Below are 25,561 nucleotides of genomic sequence, written 5' to 3'. Positions count from 1 at the left end.
CGTCGCCTTTGCTCTGTCTTCCTTCCCCTCTCTCCACACCTGACCGGTGGGGCCTGCTGTCAGTCTCTCCACTCGCGCTCGAAGTGATATGAGTGGAGGTGTATTCTGTAAATACGCCATCGACGTCACCCCTGGTTTTCTTTTAATTCAAATATTTGACCAGGAACTTTGACCAGCCATAACTTCTAAGCTATAAGTCCAAATGAGTTGATTCTTTTTGCATTGTGTTTGTTTTGAAAAGTTCTAGTAGCACACAAAATTTGAGATTTTTCCTTGCTGTCTAGAATTTCTGGTGATTTTCAGAGTGGTTCTTGATATTTTATTTTGCTATTTTTAAATATTTTCAGAGGGATAAGCTTGTCTTGAAGATAACTAGGAGTGTGAACCTCCTCTGCACTAAGGCAAGCCACACCAACATTTGTACGGTTTCATTTCAATATCTATGATTTTTTTCCAACTTGAATATGAGTTATTTTCATGCATTTGATTATTTAAATGAATAATGCTTAGTGTTAGTTATTTTGTCATGTTTGAAATGCTTGTTTATGGTACTGGTTCAATGCATGAGTTAGTTTAAGGCAGTAGAAGAAATTTTTATTGTATGATTATGCTTTTATGAATAATGGTAGTTTATTTATGTGATAAATTGATTTTGATATAATATGGTATAACTAAAATGATGAGTGATAAAAACCAGTAAAGTAGAACCAGCAAAGTTTAATGATGAGTAGTGCAAGAAGGAAATTTTGATGATGTTGATCTGTTCACTTTGAGTGGTATGTTTTGCATGTCGAATTGTTGCATGATCATGGCATATGATGACTCGAGTTATTTTATTTTCAAGTTAAACCTGATGTTAATTCAACTTGAACATAACGTTGATCGAGTCATGGTGCCACTGAATCGAGTTTTTCCCAGTGCGACCACATTTGCCTTTATGGGAAGGTCTTGATTCGGCCCATCATGCCTCTGGTCGATACCTCCAACGAGGGAAGGTTATGGGCGTGTGGTACCCTGGCCCGGTAAGCATACATAACCTTGTGTGCCCGTTTGTTGTTATGGTACCTTGTCCCTGTTTGGGACCGTTTTCGCCACGACGGTGGTCGTTGATGCCTTTGGTAGGCACGGGGCCACCCATGACTTAGCCCAGTGGGGAGTTAGTCGGAGTGGCCGGGAGAGTGTCATGGCAATGGGAGGGTTTTTTCGGAATGCCATTGGTCCACCTGAATGGGAAAACGAGGCCATGGATTCCGTGGTGCGGGTAAAGTGCGCTACCTCTGCAGAGTGTATTTAATCTATCGATAGCCACGTCCACGGTTACGGACATAGCTCATGAGTAAGTCACACCATGGATCAACATTAATAAGACATCTTGCACACTAAATGTTTGTTGTTTGGCACTGTTTATGCGATGGTTTGAGAGATCATGAAGATGATCATCGTCGGAACCAAAGTGTTGGTTTCTTTTGTGATCCAAGTATGATCACCGTTCGGTAATGAGGTAACCCGTCTGGTAAGAGAGTCCCAGTGACTCGGTGCACAAGTTAATTTCACAGCATCAGTAGTATGGTTTGCATTGCATTAACCTAATTAGTTTTCATGATATTGTTTGCCATTATGCTTATGTTTTTTGTGAGCTTGCAAGTACATTCAATGTACTGACCTGGCGTGTCATGCCAGATTTTAGGAAAGTCATATCGGATCAAGGAGCTTCCCGTGTCTAGACCGTGTCCACATCGGTGTCCCTGTGCTATGGAGTTCCACTTCGTCGTCGTTCCGATGTCGCGTAGTTATCGTGATCGAGGCCCTCTCATGTTCATTAAATAATGTACATATTGTTCAGCCACACGATGTGTGCCGCTTGGCCTCGCTACTTGATGTAATATCAAACCTATGTTTCCGCTAGTATCAATAAAGTGGTTGTTTTCTGTACCAAGTTGTTGTGTGTTGCCAGAAGACTTGATCTCTGGGCTGACAATGCAAGGTAAAATGGTTGCTTTGAGCCGGGGTGCCAGATCTTTCATTGAAAAATTCTTATTCAAGTATCCTTTTATGCTACCCAAAAATTATGTATTATTACCAATCAACAATATGTCATCCACATATAATATTACAAATGCTATAGAGCTCCCACTCACTTTCTTGTAAATACAGACTTCTCCAAAAGTCTGTATAAAACCATATGCTTTGATCACACTATCAAAGCATATATTCCAACTCCGAGATGCTTGCACCAGTCCATAAATGGATCGCTGGAGCTTGCACACTTTGTTAGCACCTTTAGGGTCGACAAAACCTTCTGGTGGCATCATATACAACTCTTCTTTAAAAAATCCATTAAGGGATGCAGTTTGACATCCATTTGCCAAATTTCATAATCATAAAATGTGGCAATTTCTAACATGATTCGGACAGACTTAAGCATCACTACGGGTGAGAAGGTCTCATCTTGTCAACTCGTTGAACTTATCGAAAACCTTTCACAACAAGTCAAGCTTTGTAGACAGTAATATTACCGTCTGCACCAGTCTTCTTCTTGAAGATCCATTTATTCTCTATGGCTTGCCAATCATCGGGCAAGTCAACCAAAGTCCACACTTTGTTTTCATGCATGGATCCCATCTCAGATTTCATGGCCTCATGCCATTTCGCGGAATCTGGGCTCATCATCGCTTCCTCATAGTTCGTACGTTCGTCATGGTCTAGTAACATGACTTCCAGAACATGATTACCGTACCACTCTGGTGCAGAACATACTCTGGTTGACCTACGAGGTTCGGTAGTAACTTGATCTGAAGTTCCATGATCATCATCATTAGCTTCCTCACTAATTGGTGTAGGAATCACTGGAACTGATTTCTTTGATGAACTACTTTGCAATTCAAGAGAAGGTACAATTACCTCATCAAGTTCTACTTTCCTCCCACTTACTTCTTTTGAGAGAAACTCCTTCTCTAGAAAGGATCCATTCTTAGCAACGAATACCTTGCCTTCGGATCTATGATAGAAGGTGTACCAACAGTTTCTTTTGGGTATCCTATGAAGACACATTTCTATGATTTGGGTTTGAGCTTATCAGGTTGAAGCTTTTTCACATAAGCATCGCAGCCTCAAACTTTAAGAAACGACAGCTTAGGTTTCTTGCTAAACGATAGTTCATATGGTGACGTCTCAACGGAATTAGATGGTTTCCTATTTAACGTGAATGTAGCCGTCTCAAGAGCATAACCCCAAATGATAGTGGTAAATCGGTAAGAGACATCATAGATCGCACCATATCTATTAAAGTACGGTTACGACTTTTGTTCACACCATTACGCTGTGGTGTTCCAGGTGGCATGAGTTGCGAAACTATTCCACATTGTTTCAAATGAAGACCAAACTCGTAATTCAAATATTCACCTCCACGATCAGATCGTAGAAACTTTATTTTCTTGTTACGATGATTTTCCACTTCACTCTGAAATTCTTTGAACTTTTCAAATGTTCCAGACTTATGTTTCATTAAGTAGATATACCCATATCTGCTCAAATCATCTGTGAAGGTCAGAAAATAACGATACCCGCCGCGAGGCTCAACACTCATCGGACCGCATACATCAGTATGTATTATTTCCAATAAGTCAGTGGCTCGCTCCATTGTTCCGAAGAACGGAGTCTTAGTCATCTTGCTCATGAGGCATGGTTCGCAAGCATCAAGTGATTCATAATCAAGTGATTCCAAAAGCCCATCAGCATGGAGTTTCTTCATGCGCTTTACACCAATATGACCTAAACGGCAGTGCCACAAATAAGTTGCACTATCATTATTAGCTTTACATCTTTTGGCTTCAATATTACGAATATGTGTATCACTACGATTGAGATTAAACAAAAATATACCACTCACCAAGGGTGCATGACCATAAAAGATATTACTCATCTGAATAGAACAACCATTATTCTCTAATTTAAATGAATAACAGTCTCGCATCAAACAAGATCCAGATATAATGTTCATGCTCAACGCTGGCACCAAATAACAATTATTCAGATCTAAAATTAACCCTGAAGGTAGATGTAGAGGTAGCGTGCCGACGGCGATCACATCGACCTTGGAAACATTTCCGACGCGCATCGTCACCTCGTCCTTATCCAATTGTAACGACCCGAACCTGATAAGGTTCGATGTCTATGTGCTCATTGTGCTAGTCCCTGGATCAATAGCTAGCACACACAGTACACGATGTAATATCAAAATAAACCACATGTCATAATATTACATCGTAGATCCAGAATTAAAAATATTACATACCTCCATAGCTCAAGGCTAGCATACAAACAAAATACAACGGAAAAGCAAATAAAATCTTCATGAAGTCCATCAACACCACAGGCAAATGTCGAGTATAGACATCGTAACCCTACATCGCATCACTCACTCATCGTATAAAATCTGCAACATGAAACGTTGCAGCCACGAAGGGTCAATACTTTGAATGTATTGGCAAGTCACACAGGGAAATAATATAACAGACCTACTTCTATATGCAGGGTATATCAAGAGGATAATGTAGTGGTTGTTTTGCAGAAAGCTAATTTTTCCCTGATAGCTACATAATATAATAGTCAAATTTTAATTTTTCTTGCTACAATTAATACACATGGTTGAATTGGGCAATCCAATTTCAACCTAACCCAATTGTTAAGTTTCCCACTCAATTTTTCTATTAAGGTATCATCTGTCAAGATCATCCAACAACTGTAATGGCATAGTGGCTCAAATTTGTCCATAACTGGGAAAACGACTAATCATGATTAGTTTATACAATCTGTAGAGGTTTGTACACTTTACCCACTGGACTCAACCCGAAGATTGAGACATAGTATTTCAGAAGCAGTCGCCTAGTCCCACGAGAGGCCCATCCCAACTATCATAACTGCATCTACTGGCACATCTGGGTAAGGTCTCCAGAACTGATCAACTAAGCCAGAGCCCATATTAGACAGTGGTTGTACATGGAAGCTACTGGTCACTAAGTCCGTCTGATCTTTTTGAGTCTGGACGACACCCACTTGTATTCAGAGGGTATAAACCATGATGTTCTTGGAACCACCCAGCAATACCGTTCGGGCGCACTTAGCCATGGTTCATGTCCTTAGAAAAGGAACAAGAAACCATGATGCAACCCTGTCCGTCCAGAGGTGAATTATATATATTATGTTTTTACTCAAGTTATATTATATATAGTCCTCACATAAACTCGATGAATACACGAACCAATCCCCGTCTACATAGCATAGCAAGAATACTTACCATGGTCTACAATAAGGCCATACTAGCTGCATCTCAAAAGCAATAGCATACTACCATAATATCCCTACACATGCATAATATAGTAATGTGATATAGAACTACATGCATATAGAAAAATAATAGGTTGAAGAGTATGGAAAAATGCCAAGGGTATATGGAACACAAAATAAATATAGTCTGAATGGTTGCATAGGACATACAAGAATTCACTTGCGAAAAGAATTGATGAAATAGGAACACTACAATGCAAGTTATAGTGGAATGAGGTTTGAATTAAATTTAAATTCAAAGCAGGTCAAAAAGTATTTGAATATGAGTGTTCAACGTATTTTTTAGCAAGTATTCGATACAAGTGTTTCATGGGCAAAAGGAATCAATTGGATAGGATACATGGTATGCAGAATATGATTAAATGAAAGAACGAAATCAAATTTGGATTTCTCAAATTTGAAACATTCAAAAGTTGAAAATTATGGTGCTACTGGATAGTCATGATCATCAGTAACACATCGGAAAAAGAATCAATTCATTTAGATATACGGATCACGAGATATAACAAGATGAAGTTTGTATTGAAATGTGGAAAATAAAATACTTCCATGGCAGCGAATTGAGTTGCTGCTATGTCTGTTGTGGCAGTGCCATGTGGTGTGCTCTAATAGGCTGATACCGGTTCACTAAGAAAAATGACAACAACCGTCAAATATAAGACTACTCATAGTGGGGAGTAACATAGAATAGTAACTTGCCGATGTTACTACTCTATGTTACTACCTCCATAGTGGATAGTAACATATGAGTGGTATCATGAAAGAGTTCATTTATTAGGCTATAGACTCATTATGCCTTGAAATGTGTGATGTTACAGTAACTATCTAAGTTATCATAAACCTCTCTCTCCTTATTAATTAGCTGTCACATAAGCAATGTTGTATTGAAATGTGTGATGTTACTAGTTAAGTTACTCCCATTGTGACTAGTCAGCTACAGTTAAATGCAACAGCGAGTTTGACGTGAAGCGAAAAAGAGGGCGGCGGGCCTCTCGGTTGTGATGTTGGCGACGGCCACAACGGGTCCCCAGCAAAAATGAAATGACAGGAGGATGCGGCGCACGTGGGGCGGTGAACTAGGTGACATCATAAGCGACGAGGTGTCTTCGCTTAGCGGCGGTGACAAACGGAAACGAGGTTGTGCTTCGCATGCTCCGGCAAGACCGGGAGTGCGTCGGGAGCTTGCTCTAGTGTCAATCTGCGAGAGGCAAAACGGTTCAGGTGGAATGCGGCGTTGAGAATTCCGATCAAATAAAGAAACGGCCATTGGATCAAGTGACACGGGACGATGAAGATCAAGCCATGCTGCTAGGGTTCAGTTGAGGGGATTTGCTCACCGGTGAATAGGGGAACTGGGCGTCGAACTTGGAGTAGAACACGATGGCAGTCCGGGAAACAATGATGGCAACGCATATGGGCGCTCCGGTGCCCGGGGTAGATACTCCTGGACACGGAGGGGAACAACCAGCTCGATGGCGTCCTTGGTGGCGACGAGCACGTCCTCCAGTGGCTATGCGGTGCTGCTAGAGCTCGGGCGGCGACGGTGATCTTCGGGACGAGGTCGGGTGGGTGGTCCCCTGGTTTGAACAGAACATGAGGGAGAAAGAGGAGATCAAGGCGAAACGAATCGGGGCAATAGGTGAGGCAGGGAACCTCCGGTGGCGGTGAACTCGTCATCGGAGCGGCTTCAGGCAGAGGAGATCCGTGGGGTCCGTTCGCTCTATTCTGGGGACGAACTCGAGCTTCGTTTTCGGGAATCGGACGAGAAGGTCGAGGGGATTCTCCTGGTCTCCACGGATTGGAGTGAGGGGCTCGGGATCGCGCACATCACGTGGGCCTGGGTCTGGTTCGGTGGAGTTGTCGTGTGCGAGCAGGAGACCAGGCAGCGGTGGGAGACGACTGCGGGTCTCGCAAGTCAGTTAAACGGGGGGCGGAGAGAGGCTGGCAGGTGGGCCGTTGTGCGCTGACGTCAGCGATGACGAGCGTTGGCGGGGTGCTAGGCTGGGCCTGGCGCTGCGCTGCGCGCGAGCTCGCGCGCGGGAGAGGGTTAGCCAGTGGACCGCACAGGCTGGGTTTAGGTTGGCTTAGGTTTAGAATAGGTTTAGGGATTTCCTATTTACTAAATTACAGAAATGACTGTGACTAAAACAAATTAACCCAATCATTTTATAAATAATACTAGAACATTTGCCAAAGTATATATATACTAATATAGAGAATAGTGAACATTTTTACCGTACAAAACACTTATATAATATACATATGATATTCTATTACTTTATTTGGGCTTTATAAATAATTCCTAAAATATTTTTGAACACCCAAACAAATACTCAAACAACGTTTAAAACATTTCCAACTATTTTATATTGAAGGAGTCATATTACCTTCTCTCTTTTTTTGAGTTGGCATTGTTTCAATATCAAAATCCAAATAAAACAATATTCAATTTTCCTATTTTTTTTAAAAAAAATTGAGGAAGTCATGGCATCCTCTCTCGTATCCAAGTTGAAACAATTTTGAATATTCTCAAAGTTCTAAATAAGATCAAAAGGAATATTCGGGAAGTCATTTTACGCCCTCTCATTTGAATATTCAGTAAACCCAAAATAAGAACCAAATGAATAATTGGGGAAGTCCTTTTATTCCCTCTCGTTTATTATTCATTTAAACTCGGAAAGTTTCAAATCCTAGTCAAAATTTACTAACAACAAGCAACACAAGCAAGTTTTAATTAATCCTATTTAAATAATTAACATTCCAAAATTTAGAATTTTGGGATGTTACACCAATCTTTGTTTAATCTGTAGCCCTTGTTTCGAGTTGCAAATATGAGCAACAGAACCAGTATCAAATACACAGGTGCTACTACGAGCATTAGTAAGGTACACATCAATAACATGTATATCAAATATACCTTTCACTTTGTCATCCTTCTTATCCGCCAAATACTTGCGACAGTTCTGCTTCCAGTGATCAGTCCCTTTGCAGTAGAAGCACTCAGTTTCAAGCTTAGGTCCAGACTTGGGCTTCTTCCCTAGAGTAGCAACTTGCTTGCTATTTTTCTTGAAGTTCCCCTTCTTCCCTTTGCTATTTTTCTTGAAACTAATAGTCTCGTTAACCATCAACACTTGATGCTCCTTCTTGATTTCTACCTCTGCAGCCTTTAGCATCACGAAGAGCTTGATAATTGTCTTTTCCATCCCTTGCATGTTATAGTTCATCATGAAGTCTTTATACCTTGGTGGCAGTGATTGAAGAACTCTGTCAATGAAACTATCATCAGGAAGATTAACTCCCAGTTGAGTCAAGTGGTTATGGTACCCAGACATTCTGAGTATGTGTTCACTGATAGAACTATTCTCCTCCATCTTGCAGCTTAGAACTTGTTGGAGACTTCATATCTCTCAACTCGGGCATTTGCTTGAAATATTAACTTCAACTCTTGGAACATCTCATATTCTCCGTGACATTCAAAACGTCTTTGAAGTCTCAATTCTAATCCATAAAGCATGGCACACTGAACTATCGAGTAGTCATCAGCTTTAGTCTGCCAGACGTTCATAACGTCCGGAGTCGTTCCTGCAGTGGGTCTTGCACCTAGCGGTGCTTCCAGGACGTAATTCGTGAGGATAATCCTCAAGTTACGGACCCAGTCCGTGTAGTTGCTATCATCATCTTTCAACTTAGCTTTCTCTAGGAACGCATTAAAATTCAAGGGAACGGTAGCACAGGCCATTGATCTATAACAACATAGATATGCAAAAACTATCAAGACTAAGTTCATGATAAATTAAAGTTCAATTAATCATATTACTTAAGAACTCCCACTTAGATAGACATCCCTCTAGTCACCTAAATGATCACGTGATCCATATCAACTAAACCATGTCCGATCATCACGTGAGATGGAATAGTTTTCAATGGTGAACATCTCTATGCTGATTATATCTAATATATGATTCATGTTTGACCTTTCGGTATTAGTGTTCCGAGGCCATGTCTGCATATGCTAGGCTCGTCAAGTTTAACCCGAGTATTCTATACGTGCAAAAATGGCTTGCACCCGTTGTATGGAACGTAGAGCTTATCACGCCCGACCATCACGTGGTGTGTTGGCACGACGAATTGTCGCAACAGGGCATACTCAGGGAAAACACTTATACCTTGAAATTTAGTGAGGGAACATCTTATAATGCTACCGCCGTACTAAGCGAAATAACATGCATAAAAGATAAACATCACATGCAGTCAAAATATGTGACATGATATGGCCATCATCATCTTGTGCCTTTGATCTCCATCTCCAAAGCACCGTTATGATCTCCATCGTCACCGGCTTGACACCTTGATCTCCATCGTAGCATCGTTGTCATCTCGCCAACTATTACTTCTACAATTATCGCTACCGCATAGTGATAAAGTAAAGCAATTACATGGCGATTGCATTTCATACAATAAAGCGACAACCATAAGGTTCCTACCAGTTGTCGATATCTTTTACAAAACAATGATCATCTCATACAATAACTTATGTCACATCATGTCTTGACCATATCACATCACAACATGCCTTGCAGAAACAAGTCAGACGTCCTCTACTTTATGGCTGCTACGGGCTTCTAGCAAGAACCGTTCTTACCTACGCATCAAAACCACAACGATTTTTCATCAAGTGTGATGTTTTAACCTTCAACAAGGACTGGCTGTAGTCAAACTCGATTCAACTAAAGTTGGAGAAATAGACACCCGCCAGCCACCTTTATGCAAAACAAGTTGCATGTCTGTCAGTGGAACCGGTCTCATGAACATGGTCATGTAAGGTTGGTCCGGGCCGCTTCATCCAAAAATACCGCCGAATCAAAATAAGACGTTGGTGCTAAGCAGTATGACTATTATCGCCCACAACTCTTTGTTTTCTACCCGTGCATATCATCTACGCATAGACCTGGCTTTGATACCACTGTTGGGGAACGCAACATGCAATTTTAAAAAAAATCCTACTATCACGCAGGATCTATCTAGGAAATGCATAGAAACGAGAGGGGGAGAGTGTGGCCACGTACCCTCGTAGACCGAAAGCGGAAGCGTTAGATTAACGCGGTTGATGTAGTCGAACGTCTTCGCGATCCAACCGATCAAGCACCGAACGTACGGCACCTCCGAGTTCAGCACACATTCAGCTTGATGACGTCCCTGAATTCATGATCCAGCAGAGGGTCGAGGGAGAGTTTCTTCAGCACGACGGTGTGGTGATGTGATCCGCGCAGGGCTTCGCCTAAGCACTACGACGCTATGTCCGGAGGAGTAAACTGTGGAGGGGGGCACCGCACACGGCTAAGAGAACAATTGATATGCTATGGGGTGCCCCCTGCCCCCGTATATAAAGGAGGGGAGGAGGACGCCGGCCACCAAGGGGCGCGCCATGGGGGAGTCTTACTATGACTCCACTCCTAGTAGGATCCGCCCCCTCCCTTTTTCCTTTCTCATCGGAGGGGGAAAGGAAGGAGAGGGAGAGGGAGAGGGAAAGGAGGCGCCGCCCCCTCCCCTAGTCCAATTCGGTCTCCCATGGGGGTACCCTTGCGGGCACCCCTCTCTCTCCACTAAGGCCCATGTAGGCCCAATAAATCCCCGGGGGGTTCCGATAACCCCCTGGTACTTCAAAATATACCCGAACCTTTCCGAAACCATTACGGTGTCCGAATATCATTGTCCAATATATCAATCTTTACCTATCGACCATTTCGAGACTCCTCGTCATGTCCGTGATCTCATCTGGGACTCCCAACAAACTTTGGTCACCAAAACACATAACTCATAATACAAATCATCATCGAACATTAAGCGTGCAGACCCTACGGGTTCGAGAACTATGCAGACATGACCGAGACACATCTCCGGTCGATAACCAATAGCGGAACCTGGATGCTCATATTGGTTCCTACATATTCTATGAAGATCTTTATCGGTCAAACCGCAATAACAACATACGTTATTCCCTTCGTCATCGGTATGTTACTTGCCCGAGATTCGATCGTCGGTATCATCATACCTAGTTCAATCTCGTTACTATCAAGTCTCTTTACTCGTTCCGTAATGCATCATCCCGCAACTAACTCATTAGTCACATTGCTTGCAAGGCTTATAGTGATGTGCATTACCGAGAGGGCCCACAGATACCTCTCCGATACTCAGAGTGACAAATCCTAATCTTGATCTATGCCAACCCAACAAACACCTTCGGGGACACCTGTAGAGCATCTTTATAATCACCCAGTTACGTTGTGACGTTTGATAGCACACATGGTGTTCCTCCGGTATTCGGGAGTTGCATAATCTCATAGTCAGGGGAATATATATAAGTCATGAACAAAGCAATAGAAATAAAACTTAACGATCATTATGCTAAGCTAACGGATGGATCTTGTCCATCACATCATTCTCCTAATGATGTGATCCTGTTCATCAAACTACAACACATGTCTATGGTCAGGAAACTTAACCATCTTTGAGTAACGAACTAGTCAAGTAGTGTAGCGATCCGACCTCAAACGGCCAAATCTCTGTGCATAAGTGTCATTCCTGGATCGGTAATGCTGACACACACAATACTTGAAGGATACAGAGTGGCAATCACACATCTATTACATCGAACGTCTCAAAAGAGAACTTATTACAATAAATATGGCTTAAGGCCATCTAAGTAAGATAACAGCGGAAGGCTTGGAAGATAAAGTGAGTCCATCAACTCCAACGGCATAGCTGAGTGCACGACAACGACCTAGCGCACCTTACTCATCGTCTGAAAAGTCTGCAACATGATATGTTGCAGCCCGAAAATGGGTCAACACATGGAATATGCTGGCAAGATAACACAGTAGAGCAATGAAACAAGTAATAGCTATCACTACATGCATATATGGTTGGTGGAGACTCTATGGTTATAATGTTTTTTGCGAAAAGCCAATTTTCCCTACAATAAAGGAATATATTTTATTTAACTATCATGGTAGTTAAAAAACATTGAGAATGTTAAAACCCCATCTCAATCCCAATTAAAAGTAATTAACATCCCAACAAATTAATTTAGGGTGATGAGATCCACAAGATAATCCAAGAACCAGATACTCAAGATGTTCATAACCGGGGACACGACTTACCATGATTAGTTTGTACACTCTGCAGAGGTTTGCGCACTTTTCCCCACAAGACTCGATCTCCTCCGTTGGATTTCTCGCACTACATGGTGTTTGAGAAACGGATGATCGAGACACAGTCTTTCAGAAGCATTTACTCTAACCTCGGTTAGACAGTACCAACCTACACCCCCTACATCTGCTAGCCTACCACTGGAAGAGGTCATGCAACTTACTCCACTATGCTAGAGCCCATAATAGCTTGTGGCTGCACACGGAAGTTTCTAGCATGAATAATCTTATGATCCCTTTGAGCCTGGGTGGCGAACCAAAAAGGACATCACTGGTATATCCCCAGGTGCCCGCAACCAATCCACCCAGATGTGTGTTGAAGTAGCCACCTTAAGTAAACCATTAATTGATAATATCACATCTGTCATGGATACACTCAAACCCAAACCACGTCTATGAGCATAGCATGGCAATAAATATCATAACATAGAAGTAACTCCCAGGGTTTGATAATAAAAGGGCAATAGGTTCTACCTCATCAACAACTTCCCAAAATCCACATGTTAAGAGATCCTACTCGTGCAATGTTTGAGGGTTGTAACTAATGCATAAAAACTGGGTAATAAAGGCGTATGATCAATGTGTTACTTGCCTTGCTGATGATCCGCAAAACCTAGTGACTCGTAGTAGCACGCTGCGCACTCCGAGAATTCTATCGCAAACAAACAATAGCATACATAAGCACTCAAGCAAATATGCAAGGTAAAACATCAAATAAGAAGATCCAAACTGAAAGTTCAACTGAAGAGGTTCGATTTGCAAAAAGAATCGATCAATCGGAGGTACGAAACTGAAACTATGGTCAAAAGAACTTCGAATGCAAATCTGCTTCCAACCAAATTTTAATTTTTTTTAAAACCCCGTTCAAGTTGATTAAACAGAAAGAGGGGTTCAAGACGAATATTTTGGCGTTGGTTTCACTGGATTTGGACAAACGGTTAGGAAACGGCGAGGGTTTGAAGATCAGGGGCTAATCTGCAATAAAAATAATCGCGGATAGGTCCCTGGTCAAGAATAAAATAAAAAGAAAAGACTAACGAACGACCGAACGTTCGCTGTCTGAACCTACGGCGAACAACATTCGTTAAGACGAACGGACGAACGAACGTCTACTAAATAAATAAACCGACGAAAACCCAAAAAAAAACGCATCTAGGGTTTTAAAGAAAAACCAGTGGTTTTACCTAAACCGAAAAATACCGTGACGAAAACCGACAAATCCGGCGGCGGCTTCCGGCGGAGCTCCGGCGAGGCGCGGGGTGGAGTGGGGCGGCGGCGCGGCAGCGGCAGGCGGCGGCAGCGGCGCGGCGGCGGCGGCTGGCGGCTTCGGCGGTGGCGACGCGGGTCGAGGGGAAGAGGGCGGCGGGGGCTCCGATATTTAAGGGGGCGGCGGCTCCGGCTTGCGCGAGGGGCGACGCAGGCGGTGTGGCGCGGCCAGACTCCGGCGAGTCCGTGTCGCGCCCGACTCGGGGAGGCGGCGGCGCTCGGTGGGCCGGCTGGGCCTTCGGCCCAGTTTGGTCCAAAACTTTTTTTAAATACGGTTCCGTCGAGAAACTCCTAAATAAAAATAAAATAAAAATCTAAAAATGCCAAAATAAATTTTCATCGTCTAAATAAAATATTTAGAACAAAGTGAACATTTTGGCCTAAAAATGCAATTTTGAAAAATGTATATTTTTCTAATTCAAATAAAATAGCAATAAAATCCAAATAAAATAGTTTATTTGATTTTAAATTTTTTCTTCCAATATTTCATTTATTTTGAAGAAGTCATATTATCTCCTCTCATATATTTTTGATATGAAATATTATTTGGAGAGAAAAATAATAAAACCAAAATGATCCACTTTTCAATATTTGGGAAAATTCAAATATGAAAATAATAAAAATCCCCAACTCTCTCCGTGGGTCCTTGAGTTGCTTAGGATTTTAGGATCGCAAAACCAAAATGCAAATAAAATATGATATGCATATGATGACCTATATATAACATTCCAAATTGGAAATTTGGGATGTTACAAACCTACCCCCCTTAAGGTGAATCTCGCCCTCGAGATTCGGGTTGGCTAGAAAATAGGTTTGGATGGTCTTTCCGTAGATCATCCTCTCGTTCCCAGGTGGCTTCATCCTCGGTATGGTGGCTCCACTGAACTTTGCAAAACTTGATAACCTTGCTGCGTGTGACTTGGCTCGCAAACTCGAGAATCTTGACTGGTTTCTCCTCATAGGTCAGATCACTATCCAACTGAATTGCTTCTAGGGGCACTGTATCTCTCAGAGGAATATCAGCCATCTCAGCATGACACTTCTTCAACTGGGAAACATGAAACACATCATGAACTCCTGACAGTCCTTCGGATAACTCCAACTTGTAGGCTACTTCTCCCATATGTTCCGAAACTCGGTATGGTCCTACAAATCTTGGGGCTAACTTTCCCTTAACTCCAAAACGTTTAACTCCTCGCAATGGTGACACACAAAGATATGCTCTATCTCCGATTTCATAGACTACCTGAGTCTGCATAACTCTTCTGCCTGGATTGAGCTACCTTCAGTCTGTCTCGAATCAACTTAACCTTCTCTTCTAACTCTTTGATCAATTCTGGTCCAAACAACTGGCGGTCTCCAACTTCATCCCACAACAACGGCGTTCTGCATCTTCTTCCATACAAAGCTTCTAAAGGTGCCATCTTCAGACTAGCTTGATAACTGTTGTTGTATGAGAACTCTGCGTAAGGCAGGTTATCATCCCAACTAGATCCATAATCGAGCGCACAAGCTCTCAACATGTCCTCCAGAATTTGATTGACTCTCTCAGTCTATCCATCTGTCTGTGGATGAAAGGTTGTACTGAACTCTAGCCTGGTACCCAAAGTCTGGTGTAGCTGGTGCCAAAAATTTGACGTAAATTGTGTTCCTCTATCTGATACGATGGTCCTCGGAACTCCATGCAGACATACGATCCTGGTCATATATGTCTTGGCCAACTTCGCACTCGTATAGGTGGTTTTCACTGGGATAAAGTGAGCCACTTTGGTCAAACGATCCACTACTACCCAAATAGAATTGTATCCCGGTCGGGTCCTGGGTAATCCAGTGATGAAATCCATGCCAAGATTGTGCCACTTCCATTCGGGTATCGGCATAGGTTGTCGTAATCCTGTTGGTTTCTGATGTTCTACCTTCACTCTCTGACATACATCACATACGGCTACATAATCGGCAATATCCTTCTTCATACCAGTCCACCAGAAATGCTCCTTCAAATCCAAATACATCTTGGTGTTTCCAGGGTGTATTGAGTATGGCGAGTCATGAGCCTCCTAAAGTATTAACTTCCTGATCTCTGCATTATTGGGTACATAAACACGGTCCTCAAACCACCAGGTGTCATGCTCATCCTCACAAAAACCCTTGGCTTTACCTTTGCTCATTTTCTCCTTTATCTCTGTAATTCCCTTGTCATCCTTCTGAGCTTCTCGAATTTTTCCCAATAATGTCGACTGAATTTCCAATGCTGCAACAAAACCTCTAGGGACTATCTCCAAACGTAGCTCCCTGAGATCTTCAGCTAACTCTGCTGGTAATCCTCCGCTTACGAGGGTATTGGCGTAACTCTTTCGGCTCAAAGCGTCTGCTACGACATTGGCCTTGCCTGGATGATAGTGCAACTTCATATCATAATCCTTTATAAGCTCCAACCATCTCCTCTGCCTGAGATTCAACTCCTTCTGTGTGAAAATGTACTTCAAACTCTTATGATCCGTGTGCACATCACAATGATTTCCAATAAGAAAATGTCTCCAGGTCTTGAGTGCATGCGCTACAGCTGCTAGCTCCAAATCATGTGTGGCATAATTTAACTCATGCGGTCAAAGTTGACGTGAGTCATATGAAACAACTCTTCTGTCTTGCATAAGCATGCCGCCAAGTCCTAAGCGAGATGCGTCGAAATACACCTGGAAATCCTTGCGTATATCCGGCAGAATCAACACTGGGGTAGTAACCAGACGTTTCTTCAATTCTTGGAAACTTGCCTCACATTCATCTGTCCACTTGAACTTGGTGTCTTCCTTCAACAACTCCGCCATGGGCTTCGCTATCTTAGAGAAATTCTCGATGAATCTCTGATAGTACCCCACGAGTCCAAGAAAACTGCGGGTCTCTCCAACTGAGGTGGGTGCCAACCACTCAGTGACTGACCGAACCTTAGTAGGGTCTACTGCTATACCTTCTCCTGATATAACATGTCCAAGGAATCCAACTTCCTTCAACCAAAACTCACATTTGCTAAATTTGGCGTATAACTGATGTTCCCTGAGCTTCTCAAGAACTAAACGCAAATGCTCCTTGTGTTCCTCTTCATTCTTCGAGTATACCAAAATGTCATCAATGAACACCACGACAAATTTATCCAAGAACTCCATGAACACCTTATTCATCATACTCATGAAATAGGTAGGGGCATTTGTCAGTCCAAATGACATAACCATGTACTCATATAGCCCGTACCTTGTGGTGAAGGATGTCTTGGGTATATCCTGTTCTCGGATCTTCAATTGGTGGTATCCTGATCGAAGATCGATCTTGGAAAATACTTTAGCTCCTTGCAGCTGGTCAAACAAATCATTGATCATCGGCAGTGGGTACTTGTTCTTGATCATCACTTCATTCAATGCACGATAATCAACCACCATTCTCAGAGATTTATCCTTCTTCTCAACCAAGAGCACTGGGGCTCCCCATGGTGACGAGCTTCGACAAATGTAACCTTTCTCCAATAACTCCTTAATATGTTTCTTAATCTCCTCCAGATCATTCGCGGACATCCGGTATGGTCTCTTCGATATTGGTCCGGTGCCTGGCAACGGCTCTATCAAAAACTCAATGTCTCGATCCGGCGGCATGCCTAGTAGTTCCTCTAGAAATACATCCGGGTAATCCTTCACTACAGGCACTTCCTCCTGAACAACGCCCGTTAGGGAGTTTAGGTGAGTCCTCTTTGGGGTATGCCTGGATACATACTTAATCCTTTTTCCCTCCGGGGTGGTGAGTAGAATTGACCTACTAGCACAGTCAATGTTTCCCCCATACTTCTATAGCCAATCCATACCCAATATCACATCCAATCCTTGTGACTCCAGAATTATTAGGTCTGAGGGGAAAATATGGCTACCAATGTTTAAGGGTATCCGGTCGCACCATTGGCTGGCCATATACTCTGCTCCTGGTGAGCTTACTAACAAGGGTGTCCTAAGGTCTAAGGTGGGTAACTTAAACTTGTCCACAAATCCCCTTGAAATGTATGAATGTGATGCACCAGTATTGAGAAGAACAAGAGCGGTAAATGACTTAACCAAAAACTTATCGATAATTGCGTCTGGCTGCTCTTCAACCTCCTCCACGTTCACGTGGTTCACTCGGCCCTTATTGAAAGGGTTGGGCTTCTTCCCAGAGCTTCCATTGCCATTACCATTCTTGAGTTCAGGACACTCATTGGCATAGTGTCCAGTCTTCCCGCACTTGAAACAAGTAACATGACTTTGGTCCTTCTTGGCGGGTGTGCTTGGGTTAGAGCGGTTCTGACTGCTTGCTCCACTCCCATTTCCATTCCTAGAGCCATTGTGGTTATGCGAGCTTCCTCCATTGTGGTTATGGCCTCCATGGTTATGGGCATATCCTCCAGAGTTCGGGGTGAACCGAGGTTTCTGTTGAGCTCCTGAATTGTACTTCCCTTGTCCATTCTTCCTTTTGCGGCTCTCAATCTGCTGCTGCTTCCCTTCAATCATAAGAGCCTTATCTACCAACTCCTGGTAGTTGTTAAATGTCGCCACCATTAACTGTATACTCATCTCATCATTCAGCCCTTCCATAAACTTCTCTTGCTTCACGGCATCTGTGGCCACATCATCTGGGGCGTAGCGGGCTAACTTACTAAACTCATCCACGTACTGCCCCACAGTATGATTGCCCTATCGTAAGTTGCGAAACTCATGCTTATTCATGCTCATAGCTCCAGTTGAGACATGAGTAGTGCGGAACGCTTGCTGAAACTGCTCCCAAGTAACATTGGCTATAGGGAAGGTGGCTGTGTAATTCTCCCACCATGAGGCTGGAGGTCCATCCAATTGTGTGCGGCAAAACGCACCTTCTCAGCATCTGTGCAACCTACAGTGGTTAACTCCCTTCCAATCCTGTGTAGCCAGTCATCAGCAACTATGGGCTCGGTGCTACTAGAAAACACCGGCGGTTGTAACCTCAGAAAATGGGCTAAGTTGTCAACTGGAGGGGGTGGCGGTGGGTTGTTGTTATTGTTGTTGTTGTTGCCTTGGTTCTGGACTATCAATTGCATCAGTGTATTCTGCTGTTGAATCAACTGAGTGAGCTCCAGTGGGAAAGCAAATCTAGGGTCACGTCTTGGAGGCATCTGATGGTTTAGAGGGGAGAGATTAGAATAGAATGAGGTCTAGTGCGAAAACACTACCCATATGCACATGAGACAAACACAAACATATCACACCAAAACAATTTCAAGTAAGGGCATACAATCAATCTAACTATCATTACAGTGCTCGGACTACTAATATATACATGGGGGAAATACTACTAATAGTATGGTGGTCTACTAGAAATTTTGATCGGTAGAAGACTCCATGATATCTGCTCCGGCTTCGTCTTCATAATCATCATCACTGGGGTCGGAGTCAGTGTCGTCGATGATGATGTAGTCCTTGGGATGGTCGTCATCTCTTCCTGGCGCAGGGTCTCCCATGAATACTCCTAGCTTCCTTGTCAGGACGCCGTTCATCTCTACCAATACGGTGATTTCCTCCTTGTATCCGTCGCGTGTAGACTTGAGTTCCTCTTCCAGCTCCCTGTTCCTAGTCATCAACTTCTTCAGATCTATCATGCTTGTGCACATTTGGTTCTCATGGCGTCGAATGTGCTGGTTTAACTCCTGAATGAAGGCTGCAATGGACCTGTCCTTCCTGGTGCTGATCATCTCCCATTGCTCATCTCGGCACCCACATATCTAGTAAATAGTGTCCTTAAGATCCTTGTGATAAACTTCGTCGATGCATCCTATGACGATGTGAGCTGCCATGCTCTTTCCTAGACTCCAGGTTGGTGCATCGAAGGAAAACTCTATGGGCTCAGTTACTGGCGTGAACGTCCTTCCTGGAACTTGAACTCGAATCATCGAACGCTCTTCTTCTGGTAAAGTGGCGGTGTAGATCCCGGTGAAGCTTGGTATTCCAATGTTCAGGTACCTGGTGACTTCCTTCAAGTGTCGTCCAAAAGGTGTGTCTTCATCTGGCTGTGTAAACTTGTTCCTTGTGTCCGCCATCCTATAGAGTAGAAGATGGAGAGAAGTCAGAAATGAGTAGAGAAGAGTGACCTATGGCTCATCTTAGTTGTCGTGTCCTACATTCAGCGTGTGCTTTGATACCATCTTGTAGCAATCCGACCTCAAACGGCCAAATCTATATGCATAAGTGTCATCCCTAGATCGGTAATGCTGACACACACAGTACTTGAAGGATTTATAACAGAGTGGCAATCACACACCTATTACATCGAATGTCTCAAAAGAGAACTTATTACAATAAATATGGCTTAAGGCCATCTAAGTAAGATAACAACGGAAGGCTTGGAAGATAAAGTGAGTCCATCAACTCCAACGCATAGGTGAGTGCATGACAACGACCTAGCGCACCTTACTCATCGTCTGAAAAGTCTGCAACATGATATGTTGCAGCCCGAAAACGGGTCAGCACATGGGATATGCTAGCAAGATAACACAGTAGAGCAATGAAACAAGTAATAGCTATCACTACATGCATATATGGCTGGTGGAGGCTCTATGGTTATAATGTTTTTTTTGCGAAAAGCCAACTTTTCCTACAAAAAAGGAATATATTTTATTTAACTATCATGGTAGTTGAAAAAACTATGAGAATGGTAAAACCCCATCTCAATCCCAATTAAAAGTAATTAACATCCCAACAAATTAATTTAGGGTGACGAGATCCACAAGATAATCCAAGAACCAGATATTCAAGATGTACATAACCGGGGCACGGCTAACCATGATTAGTTTGTACACTCTGCAGAGGTTTGCGCACTTTTCCCCACAAGACTCGATCTCCTCCGTTGGATTTCTCACACTACATGGTGTTTGAGAAACGGATGATCGAGACACAGTCTTTCAGAAGCATTTACTCTAACCCCGGTTAGACAGTACCAACCTACACCCCCTACATCTGCTAGCCTACCACTTGAAGAGGTCATGCAACTTACTCCACTATGCTAGAGCCCATAATAGCTTGTGGCTGCACACGGAAGTTTCTAGCATGAATAATCTTATGATCCCTTTGAGCCTGGGTGGCAAACCAAAAAGGACATCACTGGTATATCCCCAGGTGCCCGCAACCAATCCACCCAGATGTGTGTTGAAGTAGCCACCTTAAGTAAACCATTAGTTGATAATCTCACATCTGTCATGGATACACTCAAACCCAAACCACGTCTACGAGCATAGCATGGCAATAAATATCATAACGTAGAAGTAACTCCCAGGGTTTGATAATAAAAGGGCAATAGGTTCTACCTCATCAACAACTTCCCAAAACCCACATGTTAAGAGATCCTACTCATGCAATGTTTGAGGGTTGTAACTAATGCTTAAAAACTGGGTAATAAAGGGGTATGATCAATGTGTTACTTGCCTTGCTGATGATCCGCAAAACCTAGTGACTCGTAGTAGCACGCTGCGCACTCCGGGAATTCTATCGCAAACAAACAATAGCATACATAAGCACTCAAGCAAATATGCAAGGTAAAACATCAAATAAGAAGATCCAAACTGAAAGTTCAACTGAAGAGGTTCGATTTGCAAAAAGAATCGATCAAATCGGAGGTACGAAACTGAAACTATGGTCAAAAGAACTTCGAATGCAAATCTGCTTCCAACCAAATTTTAATTTTTTTAAAAACCCTGTTCAAGTTGATTGAACAGAAAGAGGGGTTCGAGACGAATATTTTGGCGTTGGTTTCACTGGATTTGGACAAACGGTTAGGAAACGACGAGGGTTTGAAGATCAGGGGTTAATCTGCGATAAAATTAATCATGGATAGGTCCCTGGCCAAAAATAAAATAAAAATAAAAGACTAAGGAACGAACGTTCACTGTCTGAACCTAACCGGCGAACAACGTTCGTTCAAATGAACGAACGGACGAACGTCCGCTAAATAAATAAACCAACGAAAACTGTAAAAAATGCATCTGGGGTTTTAAAGAAAAATTGGCGGTATTACCTAAACCGAATAAAAACCGTGACGAAAACCGACAAATCCGGCGGTGGCGGCGGATCCGATGGCGGCGGCTTCCAGCGGAGCTCCGGCGAGGCGCGGGGTGGTGTGGGGCGGCGGCGCGGCGGAGGGGCGGCAGCGGCTGGCGGCGAGAGGGGCGCAGTGGGCGGCGGTGGCAGGCGGTGGCGTGGCGGCGGCGGCTGGCGGCTTCGGCGGTGGCGACGCAGGACGAGGGGAAGAGGGCGGCGGGGGCTCTGGTATTTAAGGGGGGGCGGCTCCGGCTTGCGCGAGGGGCGACGCGGGCGGCGTGGCGCGGCCGGACTCCGGCGAGTCCGTGTCGCGCCCGACTCGGGTAGGCGGCGGCGCTCGGTTGGGCCTTCGGCCCAGTTCTGTCCGAAACTTTTTTTTAAATACGGTTCTACCGAGAAAAATCCTAAATAAAAATAAAATAAAAATCTAAAAATGTCAAAACAAATTTTCACAGTCTAAATAAAATATTTAGAACAAATTGAACATTTTCTTGGCCTAAAAATGCAATTTTGAAAATGCATATTTTTCTAATTTAAATAAAATAGCAATAAATCCAAATAAAATACTTTATTTGATTTTAATATTTTTCCTCCAATATTCCATTTATTTTGAAGAAGTCATATTATCTCCTCTCATATATTTTTGATATGAAATATTATTTGGAGAGAAAAAAAATAAAACCAAAATGATCCACTTTTCAATATTTGAGAAAATTCAAATATGAAAATAATAAAAATCCCCAACTCTCTCCGTGGGTCCTTGTGTTGCTTAGGATTTTAGGATCACAAAACCAAAATGCAAATAAAATATGATATGCATATGATGTCCTATGTATAACATTCCAAATTGGAAATTTGGAATGTTACAAGTAGAGGCATACTAGGGACACTTTGTTTTGTCTATGTATTCACACATGTACTAAGTTTTCAATTAATACAATTTTAGCATGAATAATAAACATTTATCATGATATAAGGAAATATAAATAACAACTTTATTATTGCCTCTACGGCATATTTCCTTCATTAATGCCACTCAAGGAATCGTCATACTTATTTTGCTTGGGCACATATAAATAGAGCCTGAGCCACATCCTCCGCATGGGTGTGACACACCAAGCATTAGCCCGAGGTCGAGATGTGACAAGGGAAGGGGATTAATGGTGGCATAATGCTAATCAATAATGAATGGACCTCCACCGTTGATATGTTTTGATATATTTAAAAAGGGTATATCAAAGCAGAAGTGAAAGGAAAAACACTGCCGCTCCATCAATAATGCTACATCTACGAATAGACCACGAAGACCTACGTAACCTTCTAAACAAATCCTCTTGGCCCCATGAATTTCAACGGGGGTGGGCCTCAGCTGCTAATCCTGGCCCAATTAATCTTCTTCACATCAGCTTTTAAGTAGAACTCTTGCATTACTTTCTCCGTCTTTTTTGTTCGTATGTAAGATTTGGGTCAAAGTCAAACTTTATAAAGTTTGATTATAGAAACAATATCAACTTCCACAAAACAAAAGTTATATGTTATGAAAATTAATTTCATCATGCATTTATAATATTGATTTCATAGTGTGAATGTTGATATATTTTCATACAAAGCTAGTCACAAAGTTTGACTTTGACCAAATTTTATATATGCAAACAAAAAAAACGGAGGGAGTACTTTTGGTACGTGTAGCATTGTCCGCTGCTCCAGTGAGAAAGAGCGGCAATTTACAAGTTAGGACACATTTCCAAATGACATTTGCAAATTCTACGCAACATTTCCAATTTGAGTCGAATCAGTTCGAGATGGTGAATCGTTACACATACAACTAAGTAACTGTTGCGAGCTAATGGCTACACAGTACAGCCGAACCCGTGGATCGAGTGGAGCAAGCATCAGCTGCTCGCATGAATACTGAAGCAGCGGCAGCTGCTGCTGCTGCTAGCTAGCTCAGCCGAGGGAGGGTGAGCAGCATGTCGGTGCTCGCCATCCTGCCGGATCCGGCGAGCGACAGCCTGCCGGGGAACACATCGACGTGGCCAAACGCGTCGGTGCCTGGCGGGCACTCGAGCGCGGCCTCCAGGGTGCGGTGGTGCACGCCGCACACGTCCACGGCGTACCCGCCCTTGTGGTCGTGCCCCGCGAGGCACGCCGCGACGCATCCGTGCCGGTGCACCACTGCCAGCGCCTCCTCGTAGTTCCACATAAGCCCCGCGGGGGACGCCGCACCAGGGTGGAGCGGCAGGTGGCTGCACACCACCACGGTCTCCCCGCGCCGCGACGCGTCCCGCAGGACGCCGTCCAGCCACCGCAGCTGCTCCTCGCCCACGCCGCCGTTGAACATCACGAACCGCCGGTCCTCCCCTGCCAGCCCGGTCGGGCTGTTTTTATCCGAGTTCGGGTTCCTCTCCTCCAGGAACCTCCTGGCCGCCGCCGCCACAGGGTGGTCGCGCGGCCAGCCGACGGCACTGAAGTCGTACGCGTCCAGGACCACGAACCTGTACCCCGGCCACGGCGAGAAGTCGTAGTAGGCGCGCCCAGGCATCCGCAGCACGGACACCAGCTCGCTCCTTGGGAGGTTGTACAGGCAGTGGTTGCCGAGCATGTGGTACGCCGGGCCGCCGTGGAACCGGTCGAACTCTGCCACGACGGCCTGCACGGCTGAAAGCGACCGGTCCTTGGGGCAGAACCCGTCGACGATGTCGCCGAAGTTGACGCAGAACTTGACGCCGGCCTTGTGGCTGTTCCAGCTGCGGACCGCCCTCTGGAGCACGGTGATGCTGTGGCGATAGTACCGAGGCACGCCGAGGAAGGAGCGGCCGTCCGGTATGTCGGCGTACTGGACGTCGGCGATGACGCCGAAGGTGAAGAGGGGCTCCCTGGCCACCGAAGCTCGGACCACCCCGACCCCGCCCGGGTGAGCCAGCATGGATGCGGCTGGCCGGCGCCGTCGAACACGCCGGAATCAATCAATCAATTGCTGCCCAGCGGCGAAAGGGACAGGAAGACGATATCTTAATTAGCTGCAAACTGCTTTTGTTTCAAGTGAAGTTAACACATTAGGTATAAGCAGTTTACCGACGTGGCGGTTGCCGCCGGCAGCAGTTCGTCCTCTCCTCTCCGGCGAACCTCGCGCCTTCTCTTCTCCAGAGCACCGGACTGCGCGGTGGGAGGCGATGGATGATATCATCACGTGGCACAAGCAAGTGGACGGTGGACCGCTCCACACGTGGCGCCATCTTGTCCAAGGAATCATATTCATATCGCTTAAATTTTGAGAGCTACTGGCCAACCGTATCCTCGCTGCCAATAGGATATATTCCCTCCCTAAATACATTCGTATCTATACAAATCTAAGACAAGTAATTCGGAACGAAGGGAGTAGTAGGTGGCTCATCCATATTTCATTTAAGTTTCCGCCTCCAGTATGCTCGTGGAGTAAACAAAGTAGGCTTCACACACGGTTTAGAGTAAAAGGCAAATCACAAGAGCTGTTGGGCGTACTAACGTACTACAAATTTCAGCGTCGTGACAGCTCGCGTACGATGAGTCTTAAGGATTTTCGAGAAAAGAACGTCTGATGTAAATGGTCAAGTCCTCGGAGCATTTCTTTTCTTAAAACAAGGCAAAAGTACCATTTTCATTGATTAAGAAAAGAGCAAGAACTGT

The 25,561-nt window shown here is 43.9% G+C and overlaps 1 protein-coding gene and 1 long non-coding RNA gene across 5 annotated transcripts; both read right to left on the bottom strand.

Moving 5' to 3' along the window:
* Positions 1–3,927: 3,927 nt before the first annotated feature.
* LOC125524606 (uncharacterized) lies at positions 3,928–7,237 on the bottom strand. Of its 3 annotated transcripts, XR_007290854.2 has the most exons (4): positions 7,000–7,237; positions 6,684–6,923; positions 4,295–4,435; positions 3,928–4,206 (listed from the first exon to the last, which is right to left on the bottom strand). It is a non-coding gene; the product is annotated as an uncharacterized LOC125524606 (long non-coding RNA). The 3 variants fall into 3 exon arrangements; XR_007290853.2 differs by having other exon boundaries at positions 3,928–4,435; XR_015611808.1 differs by lacking the exons at positions 3,928–4,206; positions 4,295–4,435 and adding an exon at positions 6,100–6,544.
* A 16,407-nt stretch (positions 7,238–23,644) lies between these two features.
* Positions 23,645–25,128, bottom strand: LOC125521051 (manganese-dependent ADP-ribose/CDP-alcohol diphosphatase-like). 2 transcript variants are annotated; one of them, XM_048686110.2, is made up of 2 exons: positions 24,971–25,128; positions 23,645–24,872 (listed from the first exon to the last, which is right to left on the bottom strand). In XM_048686110.2, the coding sequence occupies exon 2, from the start codon at positions 24,819–24,821 to the stop codon at positions 23,838–23,840; it is 984 nt and encodes a 327-aa protein (XP_048542067.1). In that variant the 5' UTR covers positions 24,822–24,872; positions 24,971–25,128; the 3' UTR covers positions 23,645–23,837. The 2 variants fall into 2 exon arrangements, with proteins under 2 accessions (XP_048542067.1, XP_048542069.1); XM_048686112.1 differs by having other exon boundaries at positions 24,975–25,124.
* Positions 25,129–25,561: the final 433 nt, after the last annotated feature.

Source organism: Triticum urartu, chromosome 7A (assembly GCF_056163025.1).
Source record: "Triticum urartu cultivar PI428250 chromosome 7A, HENAU_Tu73, whole genome shotgun sequence".
Taxonomy (NCBI): domain Eukaryota; kingdom Viridiplantae; phylum Streptophyta; class Magnoliopsida; order Poales; family Poaceae; genus Triticum; species Triticum urartu.
Note: the sequence above shows the minus strand (reverse complement) of the source record. Positions and strands in the feature narration are given on the sequence as shown.